The sequence below is a fragment of the Elaeis guineensis genome, chromosome 13 (assembly GCF_000442705.2).
Source record: "Elaeis guineensis isolate ETL-2024a chromosome 13, EG11, whole genome shotgun sequence".
Lineage (NCBI taxonomy): Eukaryota > Viridiplantae > Streptophyta > Magnoliopsida > Arecales > Arecaceae > Elaeis > Elaeis guineensis.
This window is the reverse complement of record NC_026005.2, coordinates 5,688,502-5,702,567: the sequence shown is the minus strand read 5'-3', so window position 1 is coordinate 5,702,567 and position 14,066 is coordinate 5,688,502. Positions and strand designations below refer to the sequence as shown.

The window sequence follows — 14,066 nt, the reverse complement described above, 5'->3', positions numbered from 1 at the left end:
AGATTAGATGTTTTACATTTTTCCGAAAGAAATATTAAATGTTTTGTGACAAATTCTTCTGGAGGGACACATTAATGTAATTGGAAATGTTAAACAAGCAAAAATCCTAATTGAATGATTTGGTTAGGTGCAAGACTTGGAATTCTGATAAAACAACTTATAAATTTGAAAGTGCTAAGTAAATTAATTTTAGGAAAATAAAAAAGAACTAAAAATTGTGAATACATGTTTTAAGAATATTCAGTAATTTGAAGAACACTATTATTATGGTCAATATATGATAGCTGATCTTAAGAGACTCGAACTATGTATTCTGTTAACATGACTTATTCTAGTGGTGTTTTTTCTCTCAAATGTTCAACACTGAAGATTGTTAGAAATTTGCACATGGTATGCCCATTCTTGAAAAGGCCCTGTCCTATACCTTCGGTAGCCTGGGTAGGGCTGCAAGTGGGTCGCATTTATCTGAAATCTATCTGTTCCAATATAGACCGAAATCATTTGAATTAGACTTTTGATTTAAAAATTTAAAAATGAAAAAGAACTTTTACAGGTATTGATTGGGTTATGGATTGCCAAATGATGTGATCATAACCCAAAACAACTTGAAACTAATACTTTGCTTCATGATTTTCTAAAAGTACATTGGTTCGTGATTATCATAAATTTTTTCAAGTTGATTTATTTTTGTTAATAACTTTTTTATAATACATCATCAATTTGTGTTGTTAACAATAGTTTATATGTAGTTCTTAACCAACTTATGCAGAATGCATTTTTGGCATTATCTATATATTATTTAATCATTATTTCTTCACATAATTTCCTTGAAATAATGTTCTAGAATAACGTGTTTAATGTATTTTTGTTTTGGGAGAAAGAAAAAGGATGAGAGACCCACCCTCTAAATTTTGGAGAGCGCACCATTGAGGAATATAGCCCAATAGGTTGTTAGGTAGAGGAGCGTGACCACTCAAAAAGCCCCAATTCACATGTTCAAGATATAATTAGATACCTAATTTGTACATGTTATTTACCATGTCTTGGTTATTCTTAAACCAACTGACCTAGTAATCTTGGCATTGACCTAACTCAATTTGAAAAGAAATGGATCAGTTCGAGTCAATAATTTTCATTGTGCAACCCAAGTTGTCCTTGCTCAAAAAATATGGATAAAGGTTTTACTAATTTATTTTTTCATTAAGTTTCCAATCACAGTAGATATGTTTGTGAAGGTTCATATGGATGTATGTTTAATCTTACATTGGTTATGCATAGATAGATCCTGTATACTTGTATAAGAATGAGGAATTCAAATAATATCTTCTAGCTTTTTTTTTTTTTTTTTTTTTTTTTTGAGTAAGGTTCAAAGTCATGACAAATAGTATCAAAGAGGATCTTGTTCATGACCTACATGGACTAGTGAATACTATTGTATGATTTAGACTGGATTTATAATACTTGTGATTGGAGTTGAATGGTCTGGACTTTTAGCCTCGAATGATGCCAAGACTTAAATGAGGAAAGTATGTGAAGATTTATACAGATATATGTTTAGTCCAACATCGACTACGTAATAAATAAATCTTGAGTACTTATATAAAACTAAGGAATCCAAAAAATACATTTCAGCTAATTTTTTTGGATGAGATCATAGTTTATGATAATCTCATCTTATATATATAATTCAATTGAATGAATTGAAATGAAAATAAATATATTGTGAGGATTTGTACAGGTATGTGTTTAGCTCCAATCGATTATTCATTGGAGAGATCTTAGATATTTATACAGGACTAAAAAATTTAAATAATATCTTCTGACTAATCTTTTTGAATTAGGTCACAGATTACTACAAATGGTCTCAGGACAGATTTGGCCATAATCTATGTGCACTAGGTGACATTGTAATACATGTCTATTTGGATTGTCCAAGATCTTATCACGATATTTGTTATTGGATTTGAATGAATTTAGATTATTAGCCTGACGATAATGTCAGAACTTAAACAAAGAAAGTATATAAGAATCCGTATAGATGCGTATTTAATTTCATATTGATTATTTACTTGATAAATTTTAAATACTTATATAAGGCTGAGAAATCTAAATAATATTTTCTTGTTAAATTTTTTAGATAAGGTTCTAGGTTATTACATGCTCAACATGAATTAAAATCCTCTCTTGACCAATCAAAGCTGCTAGATGGCTAGTTTAATTTTAAATGGCTCCTCTTAAAGGTGACCACCTTAATTTTCCTTAAATATGTCAGTAATATTCATTAAATTGGGAGTGATTGCACCATGGACAAAATAGAGCAAATACGTCCAATGTTTATGTGGGTCCTTATGCCCAAACTTTGACAGCGACGACTAATTTATGCAGATTATTGCATGCCAATGCACACTTTTTTGTAAAGTAGAAGTCAGCTAAAATTTTGTAGTTTTGACCTTAATTTTATCATCCAAGTAAAATCAACTAGTGGTCTGTGAAAATTATATCCTATGCCCTATGTATCGTATAGCTGGACACCAAGCCAATCATCTGGTTTTCTTCTTATATGCTTCATTCATCATGCATGAAAAATTATTGGTTAGAATTATTATACTACATGAATTTTAAACTGTTCAATAAACTATTGCTACATCATTCGGTAAGATCAAAAAAATCAACAAAAATTAGATTGGAAATGACTAATTATACATGCATCTCGGTGATTGACCTACAGAAGATAAAGTGATGGGTATAATGCACGGACATACTGATGCGTATGGTGTAGGGTATTATTTACACCCACAAGGAAGCATGATATAATACATGGAAAATAATATGACCGAATGAAAGAAAATAGGAAACAAATTGAGAACAAGTCTCGGAAGGAAAAATTTGTGAGCAAGTCATTCCAAATCGAGGTTGCATACGAACTACGAATCCGTGGGGCCTGACGCAAGCCAAACTCATTTTGTTCAGGTGCACCAAATTCTCCCAGATTTCAGACCAACCAAATTAATACTGCCAACCAACCTTCTAGTTTCTACATGTCAAATACTGTTGTATAAGCTTGACATGCTTGAAATATTAATTAACCGATAAGAGGGGGTCCCTATTGCATTAACGCAATGGAGGTTGAAAGAGCCATCATTATTTATCATTTCAGAAAAAAAAAAAAATTGCAGCCTTTTTTTCTAAGAATTATCTTGTTTTAATGACGGAACGATGACAAAAATTATAGATCCTGTTCAAATGATATTTTTTTTATAATTATTTTATTTTTTAATATTTAATTTAAGGGTATATTAGTGAATTGAGGTTTTTTTCAATAATTACACTATTTTTCTATGGATTATGAGTTCGAGACTGAGATAGGAGAAAATATCTGTAGCAACGGTCATATCATGTCACCGTCGTAACAAACTAATCAACAGTCGAAAATGAGTGAAATACATGAAAATAATATGGGGTATAATCTACAGAAATCGATAAAATATATAATAATTGATAAAATATAAAAAATTTTATTGATTTGTTATAAATTTGATATGGTATCAACGAATATTTTTTTCTCGGATAGGGCGTCTATAAATATTTAGATCTAGATAAAAATAATACAAGTGGGTCTAGATGGATTAGGATAAAACTAACCGTACCCATTCATAAATAAAAATATGGGAGATGAAGAGCTTTGTTATTAGGGGGCAGTAACAATTGAAACCATGTCTTAAGTTCGAATATTAATTATTATTTTTTTAAATAAGTATGGTGAATATTATAGGTTGTTCATCAACGACGGCTTTGACTATGTCATAGGTTCAATATTAATTATTGATTTTTTTTTTTAAAATAAACATGTTGAAGTTTTATAGGTTGTCCATCGACCGCCACTTTGACAATGTTGCTATGCTGTATAGCCCGGGAATGTAAAATGTTACAGGCTCCTGTAACTTTGTTTTCCAGTGAACAACTATAGTAACATTATAAGTCAGAATCTTAATTAGCTTTAAAATTATCAGTTTACATATAATTAATCTGCTTGTGAGTTATAAACTTGTAATGGTTTGTATCTGTTATGCAATAATAGCATCGTGCTGTATATTTTGCATTGAAAATAAAATCTGACACATAAAAAATGGAGATGGCTAAACTAGATTTATCCGGCTCGTAGGGTCTGGTTCAACTTTGGGTGCTGGAAAGGTATTGTCTTCGCAGAAAATACATACAAATAGGGTTAGCATGATGGATTAGATATCCTATTTGTTCCATATGTATCAAATGCTCTGGATATATCAGACAATCATTCGACAATATATTGAATAATATATAGTCTAAAAAGCAACCCGCTTTTCTCATTTCTTTAGGTAATGTTTATGTTTTTCTGAAACAAAAAATGATCAAATAGTTTAGCAATTTCTCTTGGATAAAAAACACTAAATACAAAATGACAAATTTTCATGGGTCTCACATGGATTATATTGGCCCATCCAAATCAAAGGAGCAATAGGAAATTACCACATCTACTCGATAATAATTTATAGTTTATAAGTTATACCATCTAAGAAATGAAAAGTAGATAACAATTTTAGTATGCATACTCACAATTGTTAATATAGTTGGTCGATACCTCGTTCTAAGAACTTATCTTCAGAAGTTTCTAAGATTAAAATGTTCGACATTGCTCAAAATATAATTCCAACATCAGTGCATAATCAAAAAGCACTGCTATTAGCCTTATTGAATCGAGCCATTTCTTGATTTATGATATGGATCCATTCTATCGGAGGCTCGGCTTAGCCAAGTGTCCTTACCATGTAGAAACAAACTCATTGATGCATGCTATCTTAGCTTGCTTAACTCCTTACCTCTACTATTATAATGAGAACTCCATGGGCATATCTTTGTATCCTATGTTTGATTTCATCTCCCTATGCTGCAGTAACACCATTATTCATTACTTATATTCGAAAGTACATATACTACATTAGGACAAGTAAAGACAAATGAAAACCCTAGATCCACGAATGATACTTGGTTTGCCAAAGGCAATGGATTTCCTATTATCTAAACAATTTAACCTCCTAATCAACTCACGTGCATTTCAAGTGCAAGTGCTAGCTGTAGAAAAATCCACCCTTTCCACCCCGCATTCCAATCCCAGGCCCCATGTGTCATTTCAAACAATTAAAAAAAAAAAATAATAAAAGCCTTTTTCCCCCTTGCTAGTCCACCACTCTTTATTATTATATTAGTTTTTCTGATAAGAATATGATATTATTTAATAAACCCAATACGAGATTCACACCCATGAGCAACACCCCCTTCCACACACAATCTCATCAAAATAAAAAGGAAAAAAAAAAATTTTTTTTTTTTTTTTTTTCCTTCCTTCCCTCCATTTTTTTTTTTTTTTTTTAACCCTTTCCCATCCCCCGTAGCTTTTGCCGCAGTTTTTCTCTTGTTTCCTTGGAAGTTTGGTGCCTTCTTCCTCTCTCTCTCTCTGTGTGTGTGTGTGTGTGTTGCAGACCGAACGAAGTGTCCGAATTGGAGCTCTTGTTCTACTTTTGCTGGGTATCTGTTGATATATTCCTTCTCGTTTTCTTCTCCTTGTTTTATTTTCTTATTATTGTTAACCTCACCATTGTTATTTCTCTGCGAAGCAGAGTAAAGAAAAGGCTCTAAAGCTCATTTCTTTGTTTTCTTTTCCCATTTTTTTTTTTCCATGTCTTTGTGGTTTGGGTCATGGGCAGTGGCTGAAAGAAGATTAAGCGGTGTTTTCGGCAATTTCTTTGGGTAAAGTTGATGGCTTTTTAGTGGTTGGGATTTAAGGGGGGCTCCTTCACTTGTGCCGGAAGTGATGCTCCCCTGTGGGTCTGGATTTCTTGATCTGTTTTTCACTTTTTGTCCACGTTTTTGCTTTTCTCCAGCCGAATCGGTGGCAAATTGACGGAAAGACGCACTCTTTTTTTTTTGGCTCTTCCTCGCTACTTCGAGCCCCACTTGTGGTTTGCCCGTTCTTGCTTCTGGGTTTTGATCTCTTCGCCCCCCACTTATCTTATGGGTAACCAACGATTGAGAACCAAAAGATCTGAACCTTTTCCTCTATTTTATCCGATTTTTGCCTGATTTCGTGCTTCGTCTTTTTCATGGTATTTTATTTATTTATTTATATTTTTAGCCAGTAGTTTTCATTTGTCGTGGTGGTGGCTTTGCTTTGTTGCGTGGGTCATCTTTTCTTGATTTCTTGATCTTTGTGGGTTTTAGATAGGGTACCTCGATTGGATTTTGGTCCATCGGTCCATCCATTGCTTGAAACAGGCAGGCAATTTGGGGGAATTTCCTCCTCTTTCTCATCGAAGATAATTTCCTTTTCCCCATTCTAAGCAAAATCGAACGAATTTGCCTCTTAGATCTTGCCTGCTATCAACTTTTGTATCTCGATTTCGACTGGTACTTGTTGATCTGGCAGCCGATCCATTGAACAAATAGGGGTTGCCATTCCCCTTAAATTTCTCAGTTTTCTTGGTTTCTTTTTTATTTATTTCTCTCCGTCTCTCTGGATTCCTGGATAGTCTTAGTCTAATGGATTGGAATCTAAATTAGCTAATTTTTTTTCTGGGCTAAATGTATTTTGAATCATTTCTTTGTTCTGTTCTTGATTCTATTTTTCCTTTTTGATCTGGGTTTTTGGACAGGGATATAGGGTGGCTCTTCTTTTCCTCCATGGAGAAGATGGGGGAATGCAGTGAATTCAGGGGGTGGGAGGAGCTGATTCCTGACGCCTTGGGCTTGATATTTCGGAACCTTTCGCTTCAGGAGATTCTCACCGTTGTCCCCAGGGTCTGCAAGGCTTGGCGCCGGGCGGTCTCTGGGCCTTACTGCTGGCAAGAGATCGACATCGAGGAATGGAGCCAGCGGTGCAAGCCGGAGCATTTGGATCGAATGCTGCAGATGCTTATAACCCGGAGCTGCAACTCCTTCCGCCGGCTCTGCGTCTCTGGACTGCCCAATGACTCCATCTTTTCCTTCATTGCAGATCAGTAAGTATAATTCCACTGCATTAAAAAAAAAAAAAAAAGAATGCCAAATTTTCTTGTTTCTAGACCTTGATGTTGTGGGCTTAACCAAGCATCTGAATTGCTTAACCTCAACTTAGGAATCACATTATGGCAAGTCAAGCAAACCCATCTTATCAAAATTTTAACTTTTCTTGTTATTCTAATATTGTGTCTGTGATTATCTCAATTTTTGGCAAAATTTTCCTTGTATTTGTATTCCTCGTATCTTTATGATTTGGTTAGCATCTCAGAAGAGTTACTAGAAGATATTTCTTGGTTCACAATGTGAAGATGTTAGACAAGATACTTCATGGGTTCGCATGGTGGAATATGAAATTTTTTCTTTTTTGTTTTTGAATTTCACAATATTGGCATTATTTCATCATAAGATTAGTCAAATGAACATTTATGATAATAGGAGGCACGGCTTTTCATTCTTAATGAATAGATCCACATGGACAGGTTCCCTAAATAGTTTGAAACTTAGAATGGTGGACGACTTTTTAGGATCTAATCCATTATATCCCTTTCATCCAATGTGTTTGTTGTTTGAGCATCACTTCTTGCTTCTCCAATTTACCTATTTTAGTTGTCCAAGTTATTGCACTCGTGCAATCAGAGCAGTAGGTTGTCTCAGATCCCCTTTGTCCTTGGTTATAGGAGTTAATGATCATGTGAACCACTTGAGAGCAAAGATTTGGTATCGTATCTTGGAGCTTTTCAGTTAAAGTTACTGGTTGTAGCTTTCAATATGTGCATATGGGTTTTGCATATCTAATTCCTGAGGCAGGCTCTGCGATTCCTTGTGTACTTCAGACCTTATGCTGAAGAGAGCCAACCTCTAAACTGGCTTTAACATTTTAAAAAGGGATTAGGTGAACATCTTGCAAAAGTGCCTGATGCTGGGAATTGTTTTTGATGGTTATTTGTTTTGAATCTCTCTTATCTCTTTCTATTTCTTTTTGGGTTTTGCAAGTGCTGTTTCCCTTCAGACCTTAGAGCTGCCGAGGAGTGAAATAAGTGACTCCATTGTTGAACATGTTGCACCGAAACTGTCAAACATCACTTTCTTGGATGTGAGCTACTGTAAAAAGATTGGTGCTCGTGCCCTTGAGGCCTTTGGCAAGCACTGCAAGTCCCTTGTTGGGCTCCGTCGGAGAATGCACCCACTGGAGGTGGCAGACAAGGTCTGCCAAGATGATGAGGCCCAGGCCATAGCTCGTACGATGCCCAAGCTCCGTCACCTCGAGATGGCCTACCACCTCCTCACAACATCCGGGGTCCTCGAGATCCTCTCACGGTGCAAGGATCTCGAATACCTGGATGTGAGGGGCTGTTGGGATGTGAAGCTTGACGACAAGATCCTGAAGGAGAGGCATTCTAGTTTGAAGGTGCTGGGGCCTCATATCGTGGACTGCTACGAGAAGAGCTTCTGGGATGATGATGATACCCCCTCGTACTCGGATTCCTCTCTGTATTCATGGGATTTCATGGAGGATGGCATCGATGTCTATGAGGGGGAGAGCGATGATGATAATGTTTGGGATGATGAGCAAGGCCTGGAGGGGTTGGAAGTCAGGTTCTATGGTGGTGGGCTAAATTTTGAATTTGCTGGGTTTGATTGGCCTCCATCTCCATGAGTATTGTCTGTTTGCTTTTAAAGGGCTGCCTACACATTCTGCTGCTACTATTACTGTTTCTGCTGGTGCTTTTTAGAACCGCTATAGTCTACTATAAGTCCTATTGTATCTTTGATTTGATATGTTGGAAGGGATGCATTTGAGTGTAAACTTGTTACATGAAGCAAATCAAAAGTGCAGGACCTCTTTGTTCATCGCGGAGGGAATCTCTAGTGGATAATTAGTTGTATTTGTTCCATGAATATTGTGAAAGCACTTGTATGTGAGAAGTTATTTCTGATCTAATATGGTGAGGCAGGCTGGCAATCATTGGTTGAAACAGTTCGATTATTATCCAGTGATGAATCAAATGCAGCCAAGTTATCAGTACTTGCCATGTGCTTCATATTCTTGCTTAGATTGCACTGCCTTGTGCACTGGCCTGATCTTTTGGGGATGGGGTCTTATCAAACCGGTTAAACACCAATGTCAGTGCTTAGATAGCACTTTCTGAGGTATCTGAATCTTAGTTGGGATGCTGTTTGATTTGTTTTTTTTGGAGTCTCTGCAGGGCAGATAATTGATTCAAAATAATTTGAATAGATCCATGGTCGCTTTCTTTCACTCCACCGTTCCAACTGTGATGCCATGGAGAGGAGAAATGAGAGGGTGCTGTTTTGTATGAATTAATTGTTATGTTCTATGTGGCAAGGTTTCTGACAAATGGGTCGGTAACTGTGGGGCATGACCACGAGGAGATTACCTAAATGGAAGGGAAGAGTGTCGGTTTTGGTACCACTGTGGCCTTGTCCCTATGGTCTCAGGACTAGGAGTTGACTGTTGGGGCTCATGCTGTTTTCCTGAGAGAGAGGAAACAAGACTAGCAGAATCTAAGATTTTTTCTCTTTTTTTTTTTTCGTTTTTTGCTCTCTCTAAAAGTCGTAAATCAAAGCATTATCTTCGGCAGGGAGGTAATGGAATTGGTGTCTTGCAAGAAGAGTGTGAAAGAGCCATGCAGCTATATGTCAAGAACTTGCACTCCATCATTGCTTAATTTAAAGATATGTCCTTGGTTGTAGGATTTGGTTGGCTCCACTATTGTCTAACAACTGTGTAAAACTCTTATTTGTTTTTTGAAATGTTTGGATTTGATTACAAAATGAAATTTGAAAGCTTATTCAACTTTCCAGGTTGTACATTGGACAGGTTTTTGGGTGGTTTCATTGATTTGCTGGAACTATGCTTCTTAAGGTAAGCCTTGTTTGTACTCTGTATCATCTTACGCTGCTGAAATGAAAAAGTATATTTAAACTAATTATATGACTTATGGATTTATATTCAATATTTTATTGGTGATGGATTCAATAATGTTTTACCTTTACTCGGTCGGCATTAGAAAGTTTATATGTGATTAGACATAGGGGCGCAAATGATGTCCCGAAACTTGATAACCACAATTGATTATGTTAATGTCTGTCCAAATTAGGTTTTTAATAATCTTATTGGATTAAATTAGATTCTATATGTTAGATCCAACTTCTTATTGGATTGACCAATATGAACTTGAAAATTTGATAGCGCAAATGTATATACATAAATATAAGAATATAAAGAGAATTGGCTGCATGACTTATATTATTTTTTTCTTTTAAAATTTGTATTTATACGTTTCTTTCTCTTAACTCTTGCCCACCATTATTTCAGTTCCAAAATTCCAGTCACTACCCAGATTTCAGTTATATTTCAACGATACTAAATATAAAATAAATTTAAAATGCGTCAAAAATGTTTTTTTTTTTTTATAACATTTAATCATTCACCTCTCATACTGTGCTCCTTTCCTATTGGTAATCTGCCATAAATTGGCTTTTTCTGAAGGACTATTTTGATGAGGGTTCTTTTAGTTGTGAAAATTGCTGGCCTTTGGCTGGTTGCTCCCCTAAAACCATATTTTATTATTATTATTAATCGAGTTTGAATGCATATAGATAATATGAATCCAATCCGAATCCGGCATGTGTACTGCCCTAATAATATGCATGCTGTATTGAATGACAACCACATCCATTCCCATCACCACCTTTTTTTTTTTTGTGTGTGTGTGTGTGTTTTCTCTAAGCTTCTTTGGATAACTAGTTTAAGAATAAATAGTAATAAGGCACACATTACACTAAACATTATTGCCTACATCGAGCATAAAATGAATTTTTATTTATAATTGTGGTTGCTACTCATCTTTTATGGTGGATTTGATGTTTTTAATGCTAGATCTGATTGTGTGTTAATTTTTTTTAAAAGTAATGCCCCTATGGGGACGGTTAGTCGCACAAAAAGGTTCCTTCTGCTGGATGAAATGATTGCTGTGATTTGCATGGATTGGTGCGATTTGAGGCGGTCAATTGAATCACGGGATACCATACCAGGGCTCGGGCAGCACGAGGAACACTGCATGATTGAGGGTTGCTTCAGAGCAGAGTTCTTCTTTTAACCATTCCCTACATTTTCTCTGCTGTACTACTAGCTCTGTAGCTCATGACTTGCTGTTTGTGGCATTCGAACAGCACTTGCATCCGTTATCCCAGCTCCCAGCCTACGTTCAGTTGGGGGGGAGTTGAACATTGTAATAGAAATGGGATGGAAATGAATTGCTCGCATTCCAATCACATGTCAGAGGGAGAGTTTCATTATTATTGTAGTTCTCGATAAAAAAAAAAAATTAATTTTTTAAAATTTAATTTTTATTTTCTTCTAATATATCGCATTTTAATTTTCATTTCAATTACGGTTCCAACTTAGATCATGAACCGAATGCACCCTTAGTATTTTTTCCCTTTCCATGAGGCATTTGGTCCAAGCATAGCTACCAATAAGAGTTTCTTAGTCCACTTGGGTTTCTTTTTCTCCTGTAAGCATAGGGTGAACTGGTAAAAAATCATGTACATAGGGTAACTTTCAATTTGCTCCGGCTAGAAACTCGATGCCAATTTATATGGAATCGATGTAAAGTAAATACATGAATGAATTGTAGCACATGTGGAGCTGGGCCTGGGGTCGGGTCGAGTGACATGCCTGCAGCCTTGATATCATACAGAAAAGGTTTCATGAGCCACACCGGATAGATCCACTTCTAGCCTTCGAACAACAATACAGAGGCTACATGATGTGGAACATTGTTTCAGGGAATGGGTGGGTGTGGTTTTTGAGGCAGTGGATGTACTAAGTACGGCGAATGCTTCACCAGCAAACAACACTTGGAGACAAGCCTTAGGAAATCGCACTCATTTACCCTGAAATTTCTCCCTCTAGTGGGGCTCACCACTCCTGTACAATGGCTGTTCATCCCGCGCTGCAATTACTTTAGCATCAACCTGTTTACCATTTGATGTTATATTTACTATTTATTAGGATATGCTAATAGATAATTCTCGAGTTTGTAAATATAAATTCCCTTGTCTTAGTGAATACATGTTTGTTATTCTAATCCGCTACTATTTGTAAGGGAGCATTTCTTCAAAGATTTATAAAAGATGGATAAATAAATTCTCTTGAAAATTATTTCTTGTTATCTATGTTCATCAACATCCTACAAGGAATTACATAAACTTCTTTGCTTCGGCACAAGCAGTTGGCTAAACAAACGCCAATTCACCATGAAAACCCTTTTGTGGCATCTAAACCATCAAAATAACAGAGACCACCAGATGTGAATGATATCTCTATGATCTCGTGCAAGATTATTTTTCACAACTATTGGCTCTTTGCATTTATTAAACAATTTTTACATGCTTTTGCATCAATTGTTCTCTCTTAGGCAAATCTAGTACTAAATTACTTAAGTTTTATGTTTCTCAAAGAAAAAAAAATATATATATTAAGGCTCAGCTTGTTAAACGAGAGTGTTTTTTTTAATTATTTTTTGTTTGTGCCATTAAAAGATTGTCTTATCTCACCCTAGTATGAATTTACAATCAGAAGAATTCGAGTATAAAATATTTTAAAATTGAATCAGAATAGTAGACAAATTCTCTTATAGAACATCCATGGTATGTCTGGCTATACAAGGGGCCACCAAATCTATAGCACCATGGATCGCCTCGAAAGAGAGGTGTCTTGGGTCTCAAACAAGTGCTCAAAATCGACTTGTTTGTCAGCAGAATGAGTTAAAGTGAGTATGAACTTTTTATACCAGAAAAAAAGAAAAAGGCGAGTATGAACTTTTACTTTGTTTTGTTACTTTTTGCTAATTTATGCGCTGAATTCTAATTGAAGTATAAGGTTGGCACCTTGTTTGGAGGGAAAAAAGAAAGAAACATCAAAGGAGCCCTCAATCATGGAACTGTTCATGCACATCTCGATTCATTCGGCGGGCAGGCAAAATAAATAAATGAGGACAAAAGAGGTGGGGGGGGGGCATCGATCATTTTGGCTGAGCTCGGTGTGGGGCCTACAAGGGTGTGGGAGAATCTTTGGGTACACGGAACGAAAGGGTAACATTGTCGGAGGCCCACGTGGCCCTGCTAATGCTTTCTCTCTTGCGTGTGCGGAGGAATTTGTCACCTCAGGCCCCACCAAATGGGCCCCATTCATTGGCAGGGCACCTAACACTTCCACGTTGCATTGAATGATGTTTCTCTTTCAGCTAAAATCATGGTTTGAAGGTGGTGCAGCTTTGCATGCAATGAATAGAGATGGTAATTATAGCCGATGCATAAGGTATCCGACTAGATTCAAATGAAAAGGATTTTATTCAACCCATTTAGATCCTAGATGAATATGAATTTTATATAAAATATTCAGAATATGTTTAAATTGGATATAATAATATGTTTTGTTATCGATAAAATTTTAATCTAAATATTTTTTTAAAAAAATTATAAATATTTACATGATAAATTTTTTATCTGAACCAATTTATTTCAACCTGCCTTGTCTATTTCTCTGTTCTGATTTACATTATTTACTCAATTCAATCCAACCTAACTTGGAGCGGGTACGGAATGAATATAGATAAGAAATGTTAAATTATAAGATTGATATGGATATTTGCCAATCCGATCAATATCCAATCCATTGTTACCGTCAGTAAGGAGTTGAAAATACATAGTACGTGATTGGCTAATATTTTTATACATGAAAAAATTAATTGGGTCTTATTCTATTATAATGGTAGCAATGTTACGGGACACTGAGTTTATTGGTTGATTTGATAAAGTCACTGACCACCAATTAAGATTGATGTAAATTTAAATACCATCCTCATCTAATTTTGACCTTGCTTTCTTCCATCCCAGTTCTCCATTTAAAAAAAATAAAAGCTGTCTGGAGTTTGGATTGGAACAGTATTCACTGTTATAACAGGGACCAATAGTTTCAAGTGTCTGTTGAAACATAGGCTCAG

At 35.6% G+C, this 14,066-nt stretch overlaps 1 protein-coding gene across 5 annotated transcripts; it reads left to right on the top strand.

Annotated features, from left to right (window-relative positions):
- The first annotated feature begins 5,424 nt into the window (after positions 1–5,424).
- Positions 5,425–8,883, top strand: LOC105056787 (F-box protein FBW2). 5 transcript variants are annotated; one of them, XM_010939097.3, is made up of 3 exons: positions 5,425–5,562; positions 6,687–7,031; positions 8,026–8,883. In XM_010939097.3, exons 2-3 carry the CDS (start codon positions 6,715–6,717, stop codon positions 8,687–8,689), a joined length of 981 nt encoding a protein of 326 aa, XP_010937399.1. In that variant the 5' UTR covers positions 5,425–5,562; positions 6,687–6,714; the 3' UTR covers positions 8,690–8,883. The 5 variants fall into 5 exon arrangements, with proteins under 5 accessions (XP_010937399.1, XP_010937398.1, XP_019710153.1 ...); XM_010939096.4 differs by lacking the exon at positions 5,425–5,562 and adding an exon at positions 5,627–5,784; XM_019854594.3 differs by lacking the exon at positions 5,425–5,562 and adding an exon at positions 5,818–6,052.
- Positions 8,884–14,066: the final 5,183 nt, after the last annotated feature.